General features: G+C 41.1%; 2 protein-coding genes across 6 annotated transcripts in view; one reads left to right on the top strand and one right to left on the bottom strand.

Annotated features, from left to right (window-relative positions):
- Nucleotides 1-5950, top strand: part of RASSF6 (Ras association domain family member 6) — a 29934-nt gene extending 23984 nt beyond the window's left edge. For all 3 annotated transcript variants that reach the window (XM_049815500.1, XM_049815501.1, XM_049815502.1), the window contains exons 9-11: nucleotides 574-692; nucleotides 778-875; nucleotides 1656-5950. In XM_049815500.1, the coding sequence (XP_049671457.1) occupies nucleotides 574-692; nucleotides 778-875; nucleotides 1656-1731 (293 nt within the window). In that variant the 3' untranslated portion in view covers nucleotides 1732-5950. The remainder of the gene's footprint in view (nucleotides 1-573; nucleotides 693-777; nucleotides 876-1655) is intronic.
- Nucleotides 5951-5975: 25 nt separating this feature from the next.
- On the bottom strand, nucleotides 5976-22129 carry LOC126045004 (alpha-fetoprotein-like). Of its 3 annotated transcripts, XM_049815498.1 has the most exons (15): nucleotides 22045-22129; nucleotides 19047-19173; nucleotides 17502-17562; nucleotides 17147-17282; nucleotides 16006-16208; nucleotides 15314-15461; nucleotides 14362-14459; nucleotides 13654-13783; nucleotides 12808-13022; nucleotides 11750-11882; nucleotides 11015-11112; nucleotides 9669-9807; nucleotides 8656-8879; nucleotides 7613-7745; nucleotides 5976-6623 (listed from the first exon to the last, which is right to left on the bottom strand). In XM_049815498.1, exons 2-15 carry the CDS (start codon nucleotides 19171-19173, stop codon nucleotides 6579-6581), a joined length of 1890 nt encoding a protein of 629 aa, XP_049671455.1. In that variant the 5' UTR covers nucleotides 22045-22129; the 3' UTR covers nucleotides 5976-6578. The 3 variants fall into 3 exon arrangements, with proteins under 3 accessions (XP_049671455.1, XP_049671456.1, XP_049671454.1); XM_049815497.1 differs by lacking the exon at nucleotides 5976-6623 and having other exon boundaries at nucleotides 7544-7745; XM_049815499.1 differs by lacking the exons at nucleotides 19047-19173; nucleotides 22045-22129 and having other exon boundaries at nucleotides 17489-17558.
- Between the last annotated feature and the right edge of the window lie 414 nt (nucleotides 22130-22543).

Raw genomic sequence — 22543 nt, 5'->3', positions numbered from 1 at the left:
TGTAACCATGGGATGCCAGGCTCCCAGTAGTAGTGTTATGGCATATTTTAATTGACAATTTTGGATGGTAGTCCTGGATTGCAGATGCCTACTTAAAAGTAGTCATTTTTCAGTGGAAAATGTTTACTTCTGTTTACTTCTATTTTTTCAGGAAAAAGGAAATCTGATCTTTATTAAAAGGAATACCTGAAAGAATGGGGGAGAGAACTGATAGGCACATACCTTAAATGTCAAAATACAAAGTTGAAGTAATGTTTGAAAACTATGAAGTAGACTCTGTTTTAGGGAGTCATGGTCAAGCTAATGGGCCTGGGATCAGTACCTTAAGTGCTTACTTGGCTACCTAAATTGAAACTCCTTTGTGTTGCATCTACCAATTTCTTTAAAAATGCACAGTGTAAGTTAGGTGCGACATCCTCCTGCAAATATGTATTAGAGACTTGCTAGGCATCTGAAAATTGCACATAAGTGAAAACGGGAAGTTTGTCAAGAAAAAAGACTGCTGATTGCATGAGGTATCTAAAGGCACTGTTGTATGTTCTGTGCATCCATGACATTTCTTGTACATCTCAGAGAAGAAGCAGCTGAGGAGTGGAGATGTTCCCTTACTGCACAGACTCTTGCAGGGGCCTTCGGAGAAGATTGCCAAATTTTTTCTCATGGACAGGGATGTGGAAGAGATAAGCAGTGACGTACGTATATCATAAATTCTAATAGTTCATGGTATTTTTCTGAATTAGCATAGTTGCTCATGTGTATTTCTTGTCGTCTTGACAGGTTGCTCAGTATATTCAATTTAATCTTTCCTTTTTGGAATCGATTCTGCACAGGATAAATGAAGAAGAACAACAGGAGATTGAACAGACAATTGCAAGGTAAATAAAAGTAAAATGAGTGGGGTCACTTTGAGGCCAGGAGAATATTTACACTTATGGTTTGGCTCAAGAGGTGAATGCATTTACGTGGCAGAGAGCAGTTAGAACACTGTGCTGTGTCTACTGCTGGGAAACTTGGTGGGATTTATAATCCTTTGTATTTTCTGCATATCCAGATGTGCTGTTGCTCTTAAAGATTCCAGAATAAATACTGACTACGTACACTCAGGGGGGTCTTTACAGAATATTTGGACACTCAGGCTCTCTTCTGTTTACTTGGTTTCTCTTCTGAGCTTTAGACTGGTTCCTCAGTTTCTACTTGTTGTATATATTTCCTCAGAAAGTATAAATGCAGTGCATACTGTGGTACTATTTAGGTAGCATACCATTTAAGCTAGATTAGTGCCAAATTTTTAATGTCCCTTTAAAACTTCACTTCTGATAAATGGCATGAGTTATTTTGATGGTGGCTCAAAATGCACAACAGGTACAAGTCAGAAATGCACCGTTTCTATTCTGAACTTGTTTATGAGTCCTCAGGTCAAAAGCAATGAGAGTTTATGCCAGCTGTGGATCTGTTGTCAAATGACTGTCTGATAATCACTTTGAATCAAAGTGGCCAGGAAATCTAAAGAAAAAAATAAATAGTAATTGCTATTATCTGTCAGAAAAGGTTTAATTACAACTCTCTTCAGCCATTCAACTAGCACGTTAGAATTTTGATTGAATTTTTGTAGGATTCCGTGCTACTTAAATGCATTCTTTCTCTCTTCATCTCAGGTACCTAAAAGAGAAGAGTATGATATGCCAGCACCTTCATAGTCAAACTGTTAAAAAAACAGAGACGACTGTTTGATGTGAATGGCCTGTTGCGAATACCCCACACACCGCCTTTGCCAAAGGGAAGTCAGTATGTTTGCTTGAATGTGCCGGACTGAAGAGCACTTAAAGCACAGGGGTGTTCCAAGTGCTGAAGTTTGTCTCAGTAATTATGCAACTGAAATTGAACCCATTCCTCTACAGCGCTGGAATACAAGTTGGGAACCACCAAATAAGAAGCACTAGATCCCCCAAAAGGCAGATGCTGGATCTAGCTTAAAACTTAAGATAGAGAATAAGATCCTTTGAAAAGCACAAGGCTTGAAATCCTGCTAATTTCCAAACCTTTACCAGAAGTCTAGGATATAAGGAAAATATTGCAATAACCAATGTGTTAATTGTACAGAAAATGTGAAAATTAGGTATATGGTTTTCCTTCAATTAGAGAAATGTTGAATTATATTAGGAGGAAGCTTTTCAGTAGAGATAAGTGGCAAAAGGTATGTATGCATCTAAGATTGCAGTTAGGCTTTTCACTTATCTTAAAAAAACCAACCAAACAAACAAAAAAAACAACTGTGCAAGAGAGACCTGAAATCCCACTGACTTTGGATTGGTAGATGCCTGACTTGCTTAAGCTTTGAGCTACAGTTAGAAAAATATAAATGGGAAACCCTCCCACTCAATAGCTACTTAGCTCTTAAACATAACAGGGAATTTATCTCTGAAGTATCTCTTGAACTGTAAAGTAAGAACTCTCACTACATACTGTTGTGTCTGCTTGATTAGGTCATGGAAGGCACCTCTGCATTTGTTGTTGTTGAAAAAAATGATTCTTTGTTACTTGCTGTGTTGTGTATGTGAAGATGGAAATGCAAAGTGTTCAGTGAGAGAGGTTGAACCTCACAGCCATGGCAGGTTTGGGTTGGCAGCCTTCCCACAGATGTGGTTCTGGTACAGCCTGGCCCCAGTGTGGTGTACAGGAGCCAGCTATCGGATCCTGTCTGGTTGAGTCATGCTGAATATTAAAGCTCCAACTATAGAGATGTAAATAAAATCCAATTTGTGCACCATTAATTGCCTTCTTTTATTAGTCTGTTATTTTTTACATGGTATCTCTGTTTTGCCTCAGCTACCTTTGGCTTTTGCAGATAACGAGATAAATACTGAGAGAAGGAGGAAATCCAAGTGCAGAACATGTTGCCTAGAAATCGTGAGGAATAAATCAAATACGAAAAACTCCACACTGCCTGCAATGATGTTACTTGGATGGTAATTTAAAAATGAGAAGTCACTGTGCTAATTGAAGTTACTGTGGTTGGGTCAAGGGGTTTATTTTTATGTATAGTCTATTATAATCCTGCCCAGGAAAATAATTATGGGCAAGGGAGCACAGAGGGGAGAAATAAAACTAATTCAGCAGTTAATGCATGGTATTAACCATTGCCTTAGAGGTACAGATAGAAGTTCCTTGAAGCAACAGAAGTATGCACACAAGTGTCACTGAAATTTTCCCAGGGACCCATTCAAATACATGTTAGCCAAGGTTTAGGAGGTATAGAACTTGCCCTAAATCATCACAGGTTACACTTGCAAGGTAAGGTCGAATTTCAGTCAAGTCTGAAGTAGACCACAGTCAAGTTCTTAGCCAAACCCAAGCAGGAGTTGGCAGATCCAGCTGTGTCATGGATGGAGGTTTTGGTCCCTCTGAAGCCAGGTGTGTTTCAAGCACCAGCTGGCTTTGTTGAAGCGCTATGGAAAGGGTGCTGGAGTCAGAATCTCTGTCTCGATTTCTGGCTTTGTTCTGCTTAAATTGCTGTAAGGAACAAACCAGAACCCACTGGCAAAGCAATATTCAGATAGCTTGAAGTCATGAGCAGGGAAATAGGCTAGTGTGCACTCATGAGAAAACAGCAAGTGCTACAGTGATCTCTGCCTGTACTGTGGCACCTGTTTCCCATTTGTACTATGAAGAAGTATGTCAGTATTTTCATGCAGAATGGGCTATTTCTGTTACATGTTCCATTCTGTAAATGCTTGAGGAATTGTATGAAGGTGCAGTATGAAAATATTGGAATATGATGTACTCATAATTCCTTGGTCTGAGATGAAAAGAGAAATTGATGCACACGGCATGTGGAAAAGAGAAAATGTTTTCAAGCAGGTTCTCCAGTCCTCTGTGTATGTACACAGTTCCTAAATTGAGCCATTTTTGTCACCATCTAATGTTATATACTTGGTATCTTTTTTATTTCACTTTATTTCAGTCCTGCTGAACTGGGACTGAAAGATGCTGGAAAATACACATGGAACATAGCACAGATTAGCTAGAGGCTGCTGGGTTTTAAGGGCTAGTGATATAAAGCTGTGAATGTGCTGTGGTGTTAGTTCTTTGTGAATATTGTGCTCGTTTAAGTGAATTGTTTCTGATAAATAGAGACAAGAACAGGGAAAGAATTTATTCCAAAGCATGATTGGATATTTAAGGTAACAGACCAGTGAATAACAGAGCTGACAGAGGAAATGGGGGTTGCTTTTGAATTTGGAGCCTAAGCCATTAGCCATAAAGACAGCAATTAGAATCTATATCCCACCTCAATTAGTACTACTGAGCTACCCCATGAGAAAAATCAGAAATAATAACTGGATTGAAAAAAAAAAAAAAAAAAACAGAAAAAAAGCTGAAAACCCAAACCACCCCTCAAATTCCAGAAGATTGATCTTCCTCAGAACATAAAAATCTTAAGAAAAGATGGTGCTGAGAAGCCTAAGATGGCCATCTGATCATCGTTTTGGTATTGAAAACATGGCTGATACTGAGGTAAAGCCTGTTAAATACTTATGTGTCTCACAGCTCTCCACCTTTCCCAGACAGTTGATCCCGGTGCATTTTTCCACTTACCAGGCACTGCCCGCCTGCTTTTTGTCCTGGGATTATTCTTGTTTGGTATGTTGAAGATTTCCAAGTTCCTACAAGCCTTTCTTATTAACTGAGGCAACCCCAATCTACTTGAGCTTTCCTCTTCGTGTCTTCTGGATTGTTGACTGTTACTGTTGTTCTGTTTTCAGTGAAATGCTGTCTAGAAGTGAGGTACCCTAAATTTGTCCTAATGCTCCAGCAAAGCCCTTACCAGAGCTGAGGAAAATGAAACCATGATATGTGTGTTCCATAGGTTGTTCTTCTGTTTTATCAGTTGTTCTGTTTATACTCCTGGTATGCAAGCACGATGTTAGACTTTAATTAGCAGCAAACCATTGGTGACTCTTAGTCAGCTTATGATTTGTTATAACTGCATTGTTATCCACACAATTCCCTAATGAACAGTTATCCTGTACTGAAACGGTGCAGCTGCTTAATCATACCCATGTCATGCGTTAAACTTGTCCTTATAGAACATAGCTTTTTTTTTTTCCTCACTATTTCTCTGATTTGCCAAGACGCTTTCGACATTGAAAATGCTGCAAAGGGATTTTCAAGTGTGTCTCCATCTTGCTGTCAGCCACAAATCTAATGAATCTTTAATGAAGAGATTGCCTAGCAGTATATGCAGGATAGATTCTGATGGGACTTGGTTTGATTGATCTCTTCAACCTGACTCTGAAACCTTCTCTCTGATGGTAATACTTTAAACTGGGTTTGCATTTTATGAGATGTTTGTTTGGGCAATGTTTCTTTATCTTACAGGTATTTTCAAACGCTCCCAGGATAACTACTGCTAGGTGCATCCACCGAAAAAATCTGATACCTGGGGGTATCTCTTCCTTTGAGCCAAAGGTCTCCAGAAAAAATATTTCTTTCTTTTAGTACTGGTTTTGACTGATTTTTTAGCATGCCTTTTAATGGAATGTAAAATGAAAGTAAAAACACAAAACTGTTTGTGTGCTAAACCACCTGGAGTGTAAATTTGGCAGCCTCCCAGTGCTTTCTTTAAACATTCATCTGCTGCCCGGGTGTTTCAGCAGTCCATGTTCTGTCCTTTCCATGACATTTTGCTCATTTTTCTTCTTTCTCGCCCTCTTCGGGATGCCCAGGATAATCTTTTTCTGTGCTTAAAGGCAACTTTACAATTCCCTTAGAGCAGCCCATATTAGTTAATGAATGTGTTATATTTCAAGGACAAATATATATAAAAATGCAAAAATAATTATTTGGTGATTGAAAAATAATTTAGAAGTGCTTACAGGTAGATTTTTTTAAAATTTGATCTAATTTGCATTTATGCTTCGTAAGCTTAAGATTTAAAACGTCTGTCTTTTTTTTTTTTTTTTTTTTTTTTTTTTGGTGTCTGTGACTATTTGGTATAAGGAAAATAATATTCCATAATTTAAGATGGTGGCCACATCTAACCCTTGAATTTCTATCCATTTAACTTATTCTTTTGGTGGATTTCTTTAATGTGATGCACCCTCTCTCTGGATTTAAACCAGCTTTAAGTTACTTGCTTTGGTTTAAAGTTTACATATCCCTGATCATTTTTAATCTAAGTGATAGGAGCCAGAGATGAAGTTTGCATACGGTTTTTTCCCCCATCTGAATAAAATTGGTACAGACGTTAGATTTTCAGGTAAGCTGAGCTCTGCGAGCAGACTGGGTTTACAGTTCCACAGCTCACCAGATTCTATGTGGGCATTTGATGTTTTAGTCTGTGACGCCTCTTTTTTATCTCGTTCACAGATCCAACAGTGGCAGAACTGTAGCTGGTGTAAACCATCATGACTTCATTAGATTTGTGAATAGAGAGCCACAAGATAGTTTTCTTCACTATGACAAATCATACGTTCTGGTTTATACTTCTTGAACATTTAGAAAAGATACGCTCGCTGTTACATTTATGCGACCTCCTGTCATTCAGCAAGTATCTTCCAGTATGCTATGCAAGCTCTTTACGCTGACAACATTTTTTCACTTCTTTTTATAAGTTCTGGACCCTGAAAAAAAGCAAAATATGTATGAGTGCTAGAGTCAGGAAGGTGATGCACTTGTGAGCAAGTTAAATGAGTATGGCAGCAGTAAGTAATGTTTTATAATCTTTGCGAGTTGTGTACGAACACTGTATATGCAAAGTGCATATACGTATATCACTATGTTTAATATATGTTTTGCTTTTACTGTTCAGCTCAGATTACCTTAGAAGATTTGGGATTTGTTAGAACAATACTGAAATACAATTCTATTAGGAAGAGTTAGTAGAATGGTTCTTTGCAGACACGCTGTTTGGGTGTGTTCAGAGGTAGAAATTTGTGATTAAGAAAAGAGAGGATTTTCTGTATTTTATCATTTAAAACAAAGCAAGGCAAAGACTTAGGAAAAGAGAGAGCATGGCTCAAGGGTCATGGGTGGTTTGTTGAAGTTCAGTTAAGGAATATATGAAAGAGAGAGAGATAAGTAAACAAAAGCAGATTTACTGGAGAGTAAAGAGAAGCCAGAGTAGCTCCACAGCATGAAGTTCCGTGAGCTAAAATAACACAGGAAACACAAGAGGAAAACAGAGGTAGCGAGAATAAACAGGGAAAATGCTTTGACCTAAAATCTGAGTTATATCCTTTCTCTTCCTTTTGCAGAGGAACTTTTCCAGAGAAGTCAGTTAAGAACTGTTAGCCAGGGAAGGACCTTTGCCTGTATCCTTAAACCGTGCAAGTCCCACTGACTTGCCAGAAGCAACAGATGTAGCTGAGCTCTGTGTCTATAAATTGCTGCACATAAACACAAGACTGATTAGATAAGTTCTGTAGTGATCATTCAACTGGCAGACATATCTATTTGTGCAGGCAATAAAGTTTGTCTTAGGAGATGTAACTGCAGGAATTCTGGCTAGCCAGGCTTTGGTTTTGCTGCTTAATGGAGAAATTTACACTCTTGCATATACTCCATGTTTCTGTTTTGATTCAGAATGTGTGGGTGAAAACGGAAACGGTACCTCTTTCACAAAACAGGTCTCACGGTTTTCTTCTTTGCAGCACTGTTCCCGCATGCCAGTAAAGGCCGCCGTGACGGCAGTCAGCTGTTCCTGTGTGATCTGGGGCTTGTATTTGATGAGGTTGATGAGCATTCTGCAAGAAAAGCAAAGCAAGCCCCGTGAAGCAGGGAGGTAAGCACACGGCTTACAAAGCACTTCTCCAAAGCTAGTCCTGCCAAGTCCCTGTTTTGTTTCTGCCCGCTACTTTTCTACAGCTTTGTCATTTTTATTTGCTACCCAGCTAACATATTTGCAGCAGGGAGCAAAGCTGTGCCCCGTTCCCCTATGAAATAAAATACCAATGCTCTTGTTTGGAGTTGCTCCACCACAACTATCCATGAATAAACTGTGCAGGTGGTTTATGTGCTGTGCACCACTCCAGAGGGACAGTATGGGTTTACCACAGCACGAGTTAATGGCCAAAGAGGTTTGTTTTTTTCTTGCAGTGACAGTGGAACAGGGGGCCAGCATGCAGGTTTTCTCTGACCAAGGCAACCAAACAACCACAGACAGAGGGGGAGTGCATGGGATGAGGAAAAATGTATGGGCTTTCCTGTTCTGGGAAATGAGCCCTAATTAAACCATAAAGGTCATGCAGTACTTCAGGCAGTAGCTTCCTTGTTTTTCTGGTATCTTTCTTTGCGGTGCCTTGTGCAGTTCCCATGAAGGACTGTGGGAGGGCATGTTTCTCAGACATAATTTTGGACACCTATTGCTTCCATCCTGGTGGGGTGTACACCAGTGCAGCCACCCACCTCTGAAAATGACTTTCTTCTAATCTGAGGCAATGAAATGTAGGTTGAATCAGATAGCAGAGGAAACTGGGACTAGCATGAGAGGAAAGAAAAGGAGCTTGGGAGGGGGGTTGAGGGGTGTGTGGCTGTTTTTTCCAATGGTGTATCACAGAACAAGAAGGCGAGACAGAGTGGACAAAGGAAAGGTGAGCGTTGCCAGGATAAGAATAAGAAACACATGGGTAACAGAGTCAAACAGGCATGTCTTACTCCTGCTTCTTGTGCTGTAACTTTTCCTCTTCAGTCGTACACAAGTCTTCGTGGAAAGTGAACAGACCAGGAGTCAATGTTAAGGGCACATAATTCTCATCAATTTCTAGTTTCCCCATGCATGGTCTCCTGAGAGCATAGGAGCTACTACAGCAGTGGCAAACTCCGGGGTTTATAGGATCGGTCAGGTGCCTTCTACATATTTCTCCAAGCACGAGATCCAGCTTTACCAAGACAAGTGAAAAAAATAATTTTACATTATTATTTCATTTTCAAAAATCCCCGAATACATGTTGCTCTTAGTGATGTTATAAAAAATAACTGAGAATTTAAACGAAACCTTGTTTGTAAGATATATAACACTTTATTTTTCTACTGAATGGTGACTTTTGTCAGTGCAAAAATGGCTCAGATTTTTCAGAATAAATACATATATGCGGTTTTAGGGACAGTCCTTTGCGTATAGAAATGACATGGCTTCTTTGTAAAAGCATGCTTGCGTTTGATTTATTTTCATCAGCAGGGTTTCTGTGGGTATGTTTGGCTCTTCTTGTAAGGGTGATGTTGTACAAATGGGTGGCTGGAGGACAGGCAGAAACTTTTTAAGTACTTTGGCTTACGGGCCTGGAGAATTCTTCTGGAAGAGGTATACAAAATTGATCTTTTTCATAGAGCCCTACAGCTTCAGGCACCTAGAAAGGATGAACTTGGACACGAGATCATTAGCTTCAGGGGGAACAGGGTCAGATTGCCTGCACTGCTTAACTGCTAACTGCCTGGCACTAGCCTGACAATTTCCTGATCTTCCTGTAGTTTAATTCAAGCATTAACTGCAATGATGCTGAGTTACGCTTACTTCAAGCACGGAAGTATATCTTTAGGCCAGCTCAATAGCTCAGTGAACACTTTTCTCAATTTACCTTGACTCCAAGCTCTTGGACCCTGCTGGCAGCAGATTTTGTGGCACAGTTTCAAGAAAAAGTAGGACCAAGATACAGAGGAAAAATACTCACGTTTTCCTCGGCACAAGGCAGTAGCTTGTCCTGGCTTAACTGGCAGCATTTGGAGCCAATTGTAGTCATTTGCTTGGTGAATTTTATCAGCTCTGCAGATGTCAGCTGAGGCATCTTCTTGGTGAAGCTCATGAGAAGCCTGAAATGATAATTTCTTTGATATTGGTGTTTTTCTTCCACCAGGCAGCAGTGAGCAAGCCACAGCCTTTGCATGTGTAAAGCTCCATCCAAACGCCACGGAACACTCTTTAGTACAAGGGCAGGACTAAGCCTGGTGTCTATAAAACCACATAGGCAAGTATAAGCGTGCTCTGTTTGCTTGAGCGCTCTCCTTTTCCTGACCAGTCTCTTACCAGGTTAAACAAATAAAATTAACGATAGCATTGCCAGTTATATGTTGGTGGGCCCTCTTACCAGATTGTACGTATGTTTTTCCCATGTTATTAATTTCCCTGGGAGTGCAGGGAGCTTGTCCAATAGCAAAATTGAAGTCAAGTGACTTCTTGGCAGACTAGATGAGCGCAGAAGATAAGCTCAAAACACTTTGCTTGGTTTTTCTTTTTAAAAAACTGTGCTTATTAGCCATCATGGCCAGGAGAACCTTAACTGATACAACAGACAGAAGCAGCCCACCAGGTTTGTTGGAAACCTATAGTTCCAAAGGTCTTTTAAAGATCAAACATGCTTGGGAGTACAACAAGCCCCATGTATCTCCCCAGAGGAGGATAGCTGAAGCCTAATTTTAAGTACACAAGCAGTTTAGAGGTTTCATTGAGATTACTTACATACCTTAAGTCAGGCATGTGCTCATTACCATTGCAAATCAGGGCCAAAGTTCCTCCAGGAGGCTTGTGCCTGCATGTTGCATTTAAGCATAGCATATGGTTCAGCTAGGCCAGTTTTGCTCTGTCTACTGTAGTTAGATTTTATTTTTTGTTACAATTGTTAATGTTCACATCTGTTGCAGGAGCTGGATAGAGCGAAGTCTTTTGCAAAAGACACAGCAACTGTCTATTGGTCAAATTTATGACTCTTAAGTTAACAGCTCCCAGCTCAAAATGCAGCTATAAAGCAAGAACATCACAGGCAGCATGGCTGGGAGATTGGTCAAGTTGTCACTTCACTGCTTCATGAGCTGGGTTGAGGAGAGAACTCATGAGAGCCCAGAACATTTTCTTGGAAAAGAGGGAAAAAAACCCAACACCTAGAAGCCATTAATATATTGGTCCAAATATTCAAGTGGTGTCTTTTAGCCTAGCTTTTTTGACATGTGTGGCGTTACTCCAGGCCAAGTTGTGCCCAGCTGGTACAGGAGTAATGTAAGCATATAAAAAAAAAAGTAATACTCGTTTTGGAAATAGTAATCTCCTTTCTCCTTGTAAATGTCGCAGCTTGTCTTCATGACACTTTCAGTTTCATAAATATGTTTCTTCAGTTCTTCCTCCTGGAAAAAAAAAAGTTAATTTGAGGAGTCATTGTATCAGGGGGAATGCAGAAAGCCCTACTGCCTCACGATAAGGCCTGGATATCTATAGATACCTCTCACCTAATATATATTTTTAATTCCCTTAGAAAGTCTTCATCTGTCTGAAACCTCTATAAACTGCCTGAATGTGATAAATGTCCAGCTTCAATCACCTTGAAATATTTGATTTTGTATCACTGACGGAAGGCTAGGTCTGAGACACAGGGTGGCTCCTAACTTCAGATATTTACAAGGCCAGTGTCTTTTTCTGAGCCAATAACCACAAACGCCTTTTACATTTGCAAGAGGGGCAATTGGCACTGCTAGGGAGCCCAAAAGAGAGCAGAGCTCACAGAAATGTTAGCTCCATCCCTTTCCCCGACATCTCTGTCTACCCATGTTAAATTGCGTTGCAAGTGAAGATTGCGAAATATCTGTTGGTGCTTTTTCCATTTGGGAATCAGTTGGGCCTTGTAGTATTTGCTGGATTTGTTACAGGAGCTATGGGTACTCGATCTAGACCTGGAGCAGGGACATTCACTACTTAGCCAGAACCAGTCATGTGGTCACATGCTTGAATCCATCAGTATGATGTGTGAAGCCCGACGGCACCCACCCCTCTGCTGCGGCAGTTGTCTGGAGCCCCAGTTTTGCAGCACTCTTTCAGTAGGTCCTCATATCCTTTACCAATTCTTAAAAGCATCTGAGCAGAAAATTCAGGGTGTCTCCTGGAATATTCATACAGAAACCTGCAATACATGGAGGATCAGGAATTAGAGATAAGCCAAAACAACTGCCCTCGGTCAGGGATGGTAAGGACAGCAGGGGTGCTTTCAGGATGGTTTTGTCTGATGGAACAGGGAGAAATTCATGGCATCTCAGCCTGGAACAGAACCTGAACAAAACGGGGCTGACTGAGCAGAGCGTTGCCTGAGGAAGTGCTGGGCATGTCACTGTCCCGGATCAGTGTTAGCTTGGGTCAAGTGTAGCTTAGAGCTTTGTGGTGCTTGGGGTTTTGCTCTTCCTTTTAATACTATCTAAATGATAATGAAATCATTTCCAGTAACAGATGTGTTTCTCAGTGGTCACCAAACAGATTAGCTCTGCTGAAGCAGTCACCCTACACAGCAGTTGTGCCCAATCGATTAGCTGCACTTCTCATAAATGGAAGCAATGTACGTTATTTGAAGTGAATTCTCTGTCTTTGGGACTCGATGCTGTTTCTGTTGCAGCCTGTGGCATTCTTGTCCCTGTTTACTACGGGTAGGGTCGGGGCTTCCTTGTGCAAAGGAACACAGCTAGAACAGAAATAGACCAATCCTGTTTGAATCAAGACACGAGTCTGACTTAAGCAAGTGGTTTTGGATTCCCACTTAAAGCAGATCACAGCTACGTTTTGGGCCTGAGATCAGAACTGATAGTACCCAAATTTCACTTGTGTTTCTTCAGTTTTGTCTCTGAAATAACAACGGTGCCCTGTTCTGCATTTGTCGCCATTCCACACCTTCTAGCATTAAGTGGCGTTTCACTAAACTTGCACAGTATCCCGTGCCTACATGCACACAGAGCAGGCAAATCTGAGGCTGATGAGCTGGGCTTTAACGGCCAGACTGTCATCTTTTGACCCAAGTATTGAAACAGCAAAATTGAGGAGTTGAGAAGGACCCACGTTACCTGGCTAAGTGTGTGTCTTTCTCCTGGGCAAAACGTTCGCATATTCCTTTGTCTTCTATAAACTCCCTGATGTGGGGGGACAAGTCTACAGGTTTGTCATCATTTTCTGCATTAACTATGCATTCACTTCTTTGTAACAGAGGCTTTTCACAGCATGTCTTAATTTTACTTGACAGGGTGTCCTGGTTTGTGCAGACGTAGTGTAGAATCTCTTCCTGTAAAGCAAAAAAGAGAATGAATGAAATTATACCACAATTTGGTCTTTTTTTCTTTTTTATCAGTGTTTTTATCTCCATTTTACAGACAGAGAAGGTGGCTCCCCAAAAGAGGTGACTGGCCAAAGCTGTGCAACAGACATCTGACAGAACAAGGAGGAAGACTGAAGTCCTGTTGAAGTATTTGCTGCAGTCCCTTGCTTTGCCATTTGATAGGTGCTATAGGTAACTACCTAAACCGTGAAGTTAGCTGTCTAGCTAGACACTGCAGACAAGCAGTGTGATAATTGGATTTGGTATGTTAGAAGAAGGCGGAGAGCGGAGGACGGGCAGATACTGTGTTCTGCCCAAAGCTGCACAGAAAATAGATGGTGCAGCTAGGAGCTGCAACCAAATCTGCTGTAGCAGCGTTGGGTCATTTTAGTCACAAAGTGATCTTTCTGCCCTTCTTGGTGACTTCACACCAGGAAAAGTCAAATGGGAAAATCAGCCAGCTTTTTAGACTAAAGAGTTAAGCTCCAGTTTTGGAGAGCAATCAGTATAGCACAGGAGGGAAAAAAAAATAATATGGAAACAACAACAACAGAAGCATTCAATTTCTGCAAACATATAAATATTAAATGAGTTTTACCCTATCATGCATACAGTCCAGCATATCTCCACGACAGCAGTCCTTGTGCATGTTAGCAATATCCATCACAAGTTTGTTAACAGTAGCAAAATCAGCTTTAGGGAATTTTTGGCTTATCTGAGCAAGTTTCCTACAACGAAGAAAAATAGTTATTGCTTATATTCACAGTGTGAGACTGTGATAGCTATCATCATTTTTCTGTGGAGGAGTTATCCAGATTGCTCAGGAATGGTCTCTCCCTGCTCCCACTGAAGTTAACAAATAAATGTCCCTTGAAGCCAATAGCTGAGATTTTCAGAGTTATCTAAGGATCCTAGGTGAATTTTAGTGTGAGATGGAGGAAAGCAAGGTGGTGGGTGAGCAAAAAATTACAGGAGCAAGGTTGTGTTAAAAATGGTTGAGAGACATGAGTTGTATTTTGCTTGCTATCACTCTAACTTTCACCACAGAGAGATGCATTCATTTCAAACTTTGGGTTTAGCTTTGGAAAGCTAATGGCAGTGTGTCAGGAAACGGTGACTGCTGTCATGCATAAATTTGTATTCCTAATCTGTCTTCCTTGTCAGATGCTACTCGTGACCTGCACACAGAAAGGACATGGCTGGTATTCAGAGTCACTGTACTGTGTGCAGGTGTGGAACCACCCACAACTAACATGCAACATCCACACTTTCTTTCAAAATCATGATAAACATGGGGGAGACTCACAGAGCCTTTAAGGTCCTTTCTCCAAACTTCTTCAAGATTCCACATGTGTGTTCCTGCCTCAGGCCATCTTCTTTTACTGGCTTTACCACCTTTGGTGCCTGGTAGAAAGAAGATGTAGACCATGAAAGTGGAAGAAAAGACAATGCTTTATGCTAAAACTACTGTGGCGACAGTTTTTTGAACAGGGATTTTTTAACAGTGAAAAAAATGCTGTCCAAGCTGCAATATGGACTAACTGTTGTGCTTGCTATTTAGTCACCAGCATTTATTAAGTAAGTGTTCTGTGAAAAGAAACCAGAACTGTCTTAGACAATAATTCAGTGTTTTTAGCATAGGGGAGTAAATTGTCATCTGGGAGCTACATGACTGGCTTTGCATTACTATGAGCTAATGTTAAACTATGCCATCGCTTGCAGCCCAGCCAAGCTGCATGAAAGGCACATTCAGCCATTCAGCAAGGGCAGGTTCCTCATCCTTCTTTTCCACTGTTACAGGTAGTTTGCTTTGATTTTTCTGACACTGGTTATGTGTGGGGCATGTCTCTGCAGAGCAAATGCTCGGCCAAGCAGGAGATGTGTCATGGGATTATCAACAGGAAAAAAAACATTGGACTTCTGCACCATGTTCTCTCTCGGGATCCTTACGACAAACCCGATGCAGGTAGCAGAGTCAGGGTGGGCAAGGATGCCGTCGCAGGGTGTGGGGACTGCCTTGGGCTCCCTGTGAAGCTACATCTGCCCAACACCCCACAGTCGGACATTTTAATTTAGGAGTTCAAGCTATAAATCAAGAGAGCATTTAAGTCTGATGTCAGCCTGTCCTTAACAAGGTGAATTCTAATAATGGGTTCAGATGCTGGAAAAGAAACTGCTGCTATCTCTGCTTCAATAATTGTTTAGCTATAGGAAGTCCCTGGCTGCACCTTAATAAATTAAACCCTGCAATGGAATACCTGTCTCCGAAAGCATTCCTCCAGGTTATGAGTGGGGTGTTCAGCACTTCCGCAGCAGTTTTTCATCATCTCGTCATACCGGATAGCAACAGAAAGGATGGTTGGGGCATAGAGGAAAGGATGCCTTCTAGAAACCTCGTAGATAAAACTAAAGCCAAGAGAAAAATTTCCTTAGTTTTGGAGTAAGCCCCTACATGCAGAGGCAGCACTGTTACTGCAGCATCTGCCATATGTTAAGATGAGAGTTGCTAAAAGTGATTGTTTTCCTGTCATCCCAACGAGCTGTATAGTGTGGTGTTTATCTTGGAAGATTCTGATGGGACTGACGTTCTTCTGGAAATTGAAGTCTCAAACCCTGCCAGCTTCTGGCTTAGAGGCAGCAAAACTTCTGCTTGGTTTTTAAGGACTAAAGGAACGCCCTTGGTTTCAGATGAGTCATTTACATAGGCTATCATCAAACAGGCCAGATGATTGTCTGTCATTTGGACCTATATCCAAAGCAGGAGGTGGCAGAACAGGCTTCACATCATGACAGTTACAGCTAGATGAATTACACAAATAATTCACATTAGGAAGAAAAATGAGTACGAGATTGCAGAGAATCTTTGAACTTTTTGGTTGATACTGTATTTGCTCTCTCCAGGCTCATAACTGTCATATCTAGGCAACGAACCTATGATTTATTAACTTACTATCCTGTTAATGGATGTTGACGCTGTGAATGATTTTTGCAGGCAGCTTCAGCATTTGGCCTTTCAAAAGGAGAAATGAACCCTCGCGATGAATTTTTAAGGGAGAGGAAGCAGTCATTTCTTTCAGGATCCATTTTAGCACAGCAGTCAGTAAACCTGGGAAGATTTTTGTCCTGGCATATTGTATCGAGGAAAATCCTGTCCTGTGAAAAGTTAGAAAAAAGTTAATTTGTGTGAGGATTCCATTTTACTCCTCTGAGCTCTCTGGGGAGGCTACTTTAAGCCAGCAAGCCCTGACCTGCATAAACTCACAGTTTCTTTCTTTATTATCTCCTGCTTTGACTGCAGTGAAAACCAGACTGCCCTCTAAAACCTCCAAGTGATGATTTCTCAAACTCTGATAGCTACTGTTATGCCAAGACAGAGTTTGAATGGAATCATTTTCAAACACTCTGGGCCTATAAAATTATTCAGACCCTTTCTTTTGATAACGATCAAGGTGATCGATTTGTATACTGCAGTTTGCAGCATAGCGGGATCTATGTTTTCCAATTACAGTCAGATTCATACAATGAAGAGTGTCTCGTTTCTTGTTCACCAAGTAGCTGTGCTCAGGTGCAGCTGTCAGTCACGCCTTAGCTGGGAACCCTTTTAATTCACGGTTTGTTTCAGCGTTTCTAACAAATCAGAAATGAGCTGTAACACAGACTGACATTCATGCCTCATGATTCAATCTGCCGGCTCCAAAAGTGTGTTGGAGCAGACACCATCAAAAACGAGGACTGTGAGTTAATGAAGTGGAGATAGACATACCTAATCTGGCTTCTCCTGAATTTTGTTACACCAGCTGTAAAAGTACAATTTTCTGAACATCTTTTAGAAAAATACAGGTCAAGGATTTCAAAAGTTGCTGTGATATTTGAGGGGGGGAGGTGAGGGGCTTTGTTTTCTTCCACTTATCTTAGATGATTTATAGATGGGAGCCTGCAGAATGAGTCCGTAAGGCCAAACACACATACACAAGGAAATCACATCTCTTAATAATGTATTCGCACCTCTTTGGAAAAACACATACCAAGGCTCTGAAATTACAGGTCGTGTCTAAAAATGTTTGCCACATGAGAAGCATAAATGTGCTTACCAAAGGCTTCAGACAATCCGGGTTGTCTCTGGCTGCAGCAGCACACCTTTTGGCAAGGTCTGTGACATCTTCAGCCATTTTAACTGCTTTGACAAATGTGCTTCCTTGCACGTACTGAGCAAACATGATCATGGCACTACAAAAAGAACACACAGCATTAAACCTGTTGCTGGCCACCTAAAAACAATTATATAATTTTTACATGCGAGACAGTAAGAGGATCCATATCATCCCGGGCTGAGTTAGTGCGGGCTGGCAGAACGGGTGAGTGTTTGACTCATGCTCATTTCCAAATGAGGCAAGGATATTCAGTGGCAGCAAATTTGCAAGTAGACGCTTTACCTGGACAACTTACATGGCTTTAAAATTATTCTCCTGCAGCTGAGAAAAACGTTGGCCAATGCTGGTTTTTTCCTCTGAAAAACAGGAAAAGTTGAACAAAAAATGTTTACTAAATGCTTCATCAATTTTTTTTTTTTTTTTTTTTTTGGTACTGTTGTCTTGGAGAAAGAGAATTTGGTGCCTGGGGTACTAGCACTGGGAGTAGGAAGGCGTAAGATTGAACCTCCTATTAAACTTAAGCATGAAGATGTGAAACTATTTGTTTCTGACCTACAATATAATAGGGCAGAGTTCCCTACCTGGCTTAAGCACTGTTGGGAGGAATATGCTAAAACCTGGAGGGCGTTCAGCCGCTTTGATGATGCGCTTCATGTGATTAAATAAGCACCTTACAAAACACCTTTTAACCTTGCCTTAGCTATTTAAAGGTATGCTTGACCGCTCTTTAGCTACAGATGAAAGATTTCCTGTGCAGAAAACATGGGATGAATTGAGGATTATATTGGTAGGCAAAACTCCTCAAAAATTGACAGAGCTGCATCCTTCTGTCCGTGTTGTGAACTGGTCCAGAGCAAAACAAGCGTGCAAGCTACGTGAGGATGCTGTGCAAATAATTTTCCTTTATCACTGGGCATTTATTAATGGGTAAACCTAAATGCAAGAATTTCTTGAGTTCCTTGTTTGTCAGAGACTAATCTGAGAGATTAATTTTAAAATAAGGGGCCTGTTCCCAAATCAAGATGTTACTGTCTCACCCTTGTGTCAGTAGGGCTGAGATCAGTGTAAAAGGATCAAACAAATCAAAGAAATAAGCCAGCTTCTCCCTCTGAGTAATGCAGGGGTCTCAACTGAGATGATAACACGAGATAAATAACACAGGCATCAGTTCTGGTTTACACTGTTGGGTCATTTAGTGCCTCTGGAAGTCCTAAAGGGGAAGAAAAAGTTGACTAATGATAACAATATGTAATGTGAAAGAAGCTTTAGAACCACATACTACTGGAGGTTTTCAGTTGTCTCATTTTAGGCACTTAACCTTAGTGAGAAGTGAGGTCATTATAGGACCCTTCAGCAGTAGGTGAAGAGAGAGTAAGAGCCCCTGCAAAGGAAAATACAGAGCAATAGCCTAATTTAGCTACTCTGAATAGCCACCAGAAGGTACCATCCCTCCTGGGACTTCTCTGTCTCACTTCCTCGTGGACTGTGGAGGGAGGCTGGAACAATCCCAGGCTTTGCTTCAGCGGTTTTTGGAGTACCTGAAATCAGCGGTGCAACCACAGCCCTGTGGATGAAATTACCCTTCGGTACACTTCGTCTCAGTAATCGCTGGCTGTCCTGCACTCTGCATAGATTCTCAAGCCATAAAGAAGCAACACATCTAAGTTCAGTCACAGAGAATTTATACAGGTGCAGTTTTGTTGTATACCTTTGACCCATGAGAAAATACCCATGTAGAACAGGCAGTGGCAAAGTGAGATACCAAATAACCATCCATGTGCAGTTGCAGTCATCAGTACTATACGAAAAAACAGAGTAAAAATGAGAGATATATCCTTACCTATGTCCCGATAACTTCTAGGCAGGGCTTTGACTACAGTAAGGCTCACCAATAAAATAACATAAATTATTGTTCTCCAATTCATGCTGTCAGATTTTGGCAGGGGCCTGAGATGAGCTTGGTTCATCTGTGGAAGGCAGAAAGAATTAAGGGGAAAGAGTTACTTTTATACTCTCTCAAACGATTTCTGGTTAATCAAAACCCTTTTACTGTCATATACAACATTAGCCCTTTTGGAATATTCCCACAATAATTAGAAGTGCCATTATTTGCTCAGTATAATGAACTAGCCAGCTTGTTGCAAAGAAAGGACCTTGGAGATGCTTTTTTCCCCCTGAAATTCAGACAAATAGACATTTTTAACTTATCGCACTTCAAACAAGAAGTTTAAACAGTCCCTGGGCTTTTTATCATGCATACTGATCTCACCTACTTAGAAATTTGTTCAAAGGTGATTGCTGCTCAGAAGATGCCTTCGTAACAGATTGTTGACTGAAAAATCCCTAGTTCAGCTATTAACCTGATTGATAGTTTTGCATAGCTCCTTGCTGTAAAAGCTATCTCTTGCTCCCACCTTCCAAGGCGTCACAGTGAAAAGGCTGAATTAAGTACCTCCTACAATATTCTTGCAGCATTAACAATTACCACCAAAATGTCTCTGAATCTTGAAACAAGATCAACTCCAAAACTACAGAATGAAGGGAAAAATATTTTACTGACCTTTTAAAAAGAATGCTGTAAACATCAACATGATAAAAATATAAACTTTTTGGTGATAGAATGGCTTTAGAGAGCCACAGGTATTTGTAACAAAGAGGTAGGTGGGCAATGATAGGTGTATTCAGTCTGAAGGAAAAGGCAAAGGCAGAGCTTTTTATTTCTCTAGCGAGAAAATGGCAACGTGCCATGCTGCAGGAAGATGATGAGGGTTGCTCATTATCACATGAGATGGTATCAAAAGGACAAAGGATTCTGAGTGGGAGGATGGGAGCGTGGTCATCAGAGCAGGAGAGCTGAAATCTAAGGTGAAACCACATCTGTTGAGGAAGACACAAATAAGCTCTGTCCCACTGTTAACTAAAAAGCCCTATAGGAAATAGAGAAATCTCCTTGAAAGAAAGAAGTCTGCAGGTTATGAACCATATTTCTGCGTATATTATCCTCATGAAGTCCATAGGAGCCCATCAGAGAACGCTTTTCCCATCCAGCTGTTTCCAAAAAGCCGATTCCCTTACAGTCGTGGCAGTCAGCGCTCTCTCACGTCTGCTAGCGGCAGATTCCTCCCTCCAGCTCCCTGGACCCAGCAGCATCCCATGCTGAGGCTGCCAGAGCAGAGCCCTTGCCGGGGCAATTCGGGGACCGTCCAGTCTGTTCCAGCTTCCCTTTCTCCAGAAGTAGCTGGGAGAGAGGCAGATTGATCCTCTCATTTTCGGAATAACACCTTAATACAACCTTGTCAATATGAGCTTTATAAAAATAAAGGAGGTGGGGGTGTACTACTTGAGGTGGAGCTGCAGAAACAGCTGAGACTTTGTTCAGTGGGTTCTTCTTTGGCCCAGAAGAATGTGTTTTGGAGATTGTGTATGTATCATGTGTTGCGCTAAGCATTTCTGGAAGCTGCGCTTGGCTGCTGCATTTAAAATCCTTTAAATTAAATTTCTCCACTGGCTTTTTCCATGCTCAGCAGGATGGTTAACTACTTTTCACTTTTCTTTGAAAATACTTGCCACTGTTTGGATGGCGATCATCTGCCTGTTTATAGTGAACACTCTCCCATTTGCAGGAGGGAAATGTATGTACAGTATTTAACTGGAAAGAAAGAGTGTGGCAAACACTAGAAATGAGATCCAATTAAGAGCTTAGGTCTTCATTAAGAGTTCCCATTGTGCTTCAAAGTACAAAAACCACCTCAACCTATTCAGTTTTACACCTATTAAAAACCCAGCTGTTTTCAGAACTTCTTAGAAACTGCCTTGCAAGGTCAAGATAGAGCTAAAAGCAGCTGATGGCCCTCAGGGTGTGGAGTTGTGAATTCCCATCAGCTGGGGAGGGTTAGTGGGGGATGCTCAGTATGCCCTTGAAATGCCCAGCAGTCAGGGTCTTGGAGCTTTTTTGCTCTGTGTGTTACGTAGCCGAGAGGTGAGTTAGTTTTTGCAGGACATTTCTTTTTGATGCTGTTCGCCAGCTTTAGGGGAAGGTCTTTATGTCTCAGGCTGGTCTATGTTCCCGATAGATTTTAGTCACTGATTTTCAAATTAGGCCAACAATGTGTAAATGTGTGGGCCCAGAGCTCAGCTATTTTGTTTCTGTTATTACTAAAGACAGCAGAATTTGTGAATCCTTGGTTAGCTTGGGTTGTTTTCTTCATGATGGTATCAATATTTCAATTCTTTTTCTTGAAATTCAACAATGGTGTTTTCTGGTGATATAAGTAGTACACATATAGGATTCAAGTACATATTTTCTTTATAGTTAGAGACTATCATTTTTGTCAAATCAAGAGCATTCACTCTCAAGACAGTAATGCCCATAGGAAGTTCATGCACCTGGAAGAATTCAGCTTCTTCCCAAGTAGTAAGAAGGTTTGTCTTTAAAAAAATCTGAGCTGCTCTGATGTGATATTTGGAGTTATTTTCCCTGTAAGTAACTTGAAGTTCTGGGATGTGATGTGTAAGAGGCATGTTGGAACTTCATAAACTGTTTTATAAAGAAAACATCTTTCATGTCAATGTGTTTAGGTGGAAATATCATGAAAGGAAGCTGGCTAGACTTTATCTGATTATGTATTTTTCGATGTGTCTTGTTTGGGTACTGGGGTCTCCTGCCTGGAGAAGATACGGTACAGCAGCAGTTATGAAAGATGAGTGGCGATTTCCCTCCTCCTCCTCCCCAGTGTTTCTCTTTGTTGCAAACCCAAATCACTGCAGGCCTTATGAGTTAGTTCCTTGAGTAATGGAATTCTTTTCTCCTTCTGGGGGGGCTATTGCAGGTAGCTTACCTCAGCACTATCCGGTGTGTGTTTACCACTGGCTCACCCAGTACGTAGGACATAAGCAGTTCTCCAGCTCTGCTATCTCCCATCTAGCGTGCAGAGCTCTTTGGTAGTGGCAAGAAGAAGTTTCCAGCCCTTTCCCCCTTTCCCCAGAGGCGCGAGGCATTTCTGTGGGTTGCCATGACACCTATTTCAGTGTGTTAGGCTGTGCGCATTTATGACCCTGTGAAATGGACATACCTGGCTGAGTGCTTGCTTTGAATTTACAGAAGTGATCAAATTATATTCCAGAGAAATGTATAGTAATTATGAAGAGTGACAGTCCCAGAGTGTGTAAACTGGTTCTGCTGAAGGCAACATAATTATCCCAATTTACAGTAGCTGAGAATCTAGGCCAGTTTTTCTCATGTTGCAGCTTTTTTTTTGCTGGTCAGCTGGGGCATGGGCTGGCCAGAAGAGAACTGGAAATAGCAATGACAAGTAGCATTCTTTTAATAATTACAAA

Source organism: Accipiter gentilis, chromosome 12, assembly GCF_929443795.1.
Source record: "Accipiter gentilis chromosome 12, bAccGen1.1, whole genome shotgun sequence".
Classification (NCBI taxonomy): domain Eukaryota; kingdom Metazoa; phylum Chordata; class Aves; order Accipitriformes; family Accipitridae; genus Astur; species Astur gentilis.
Note: the sequence above shows the minus strand (reverse complement) of the source record. Positions and strands in the feature narration are given on the sequence as shown.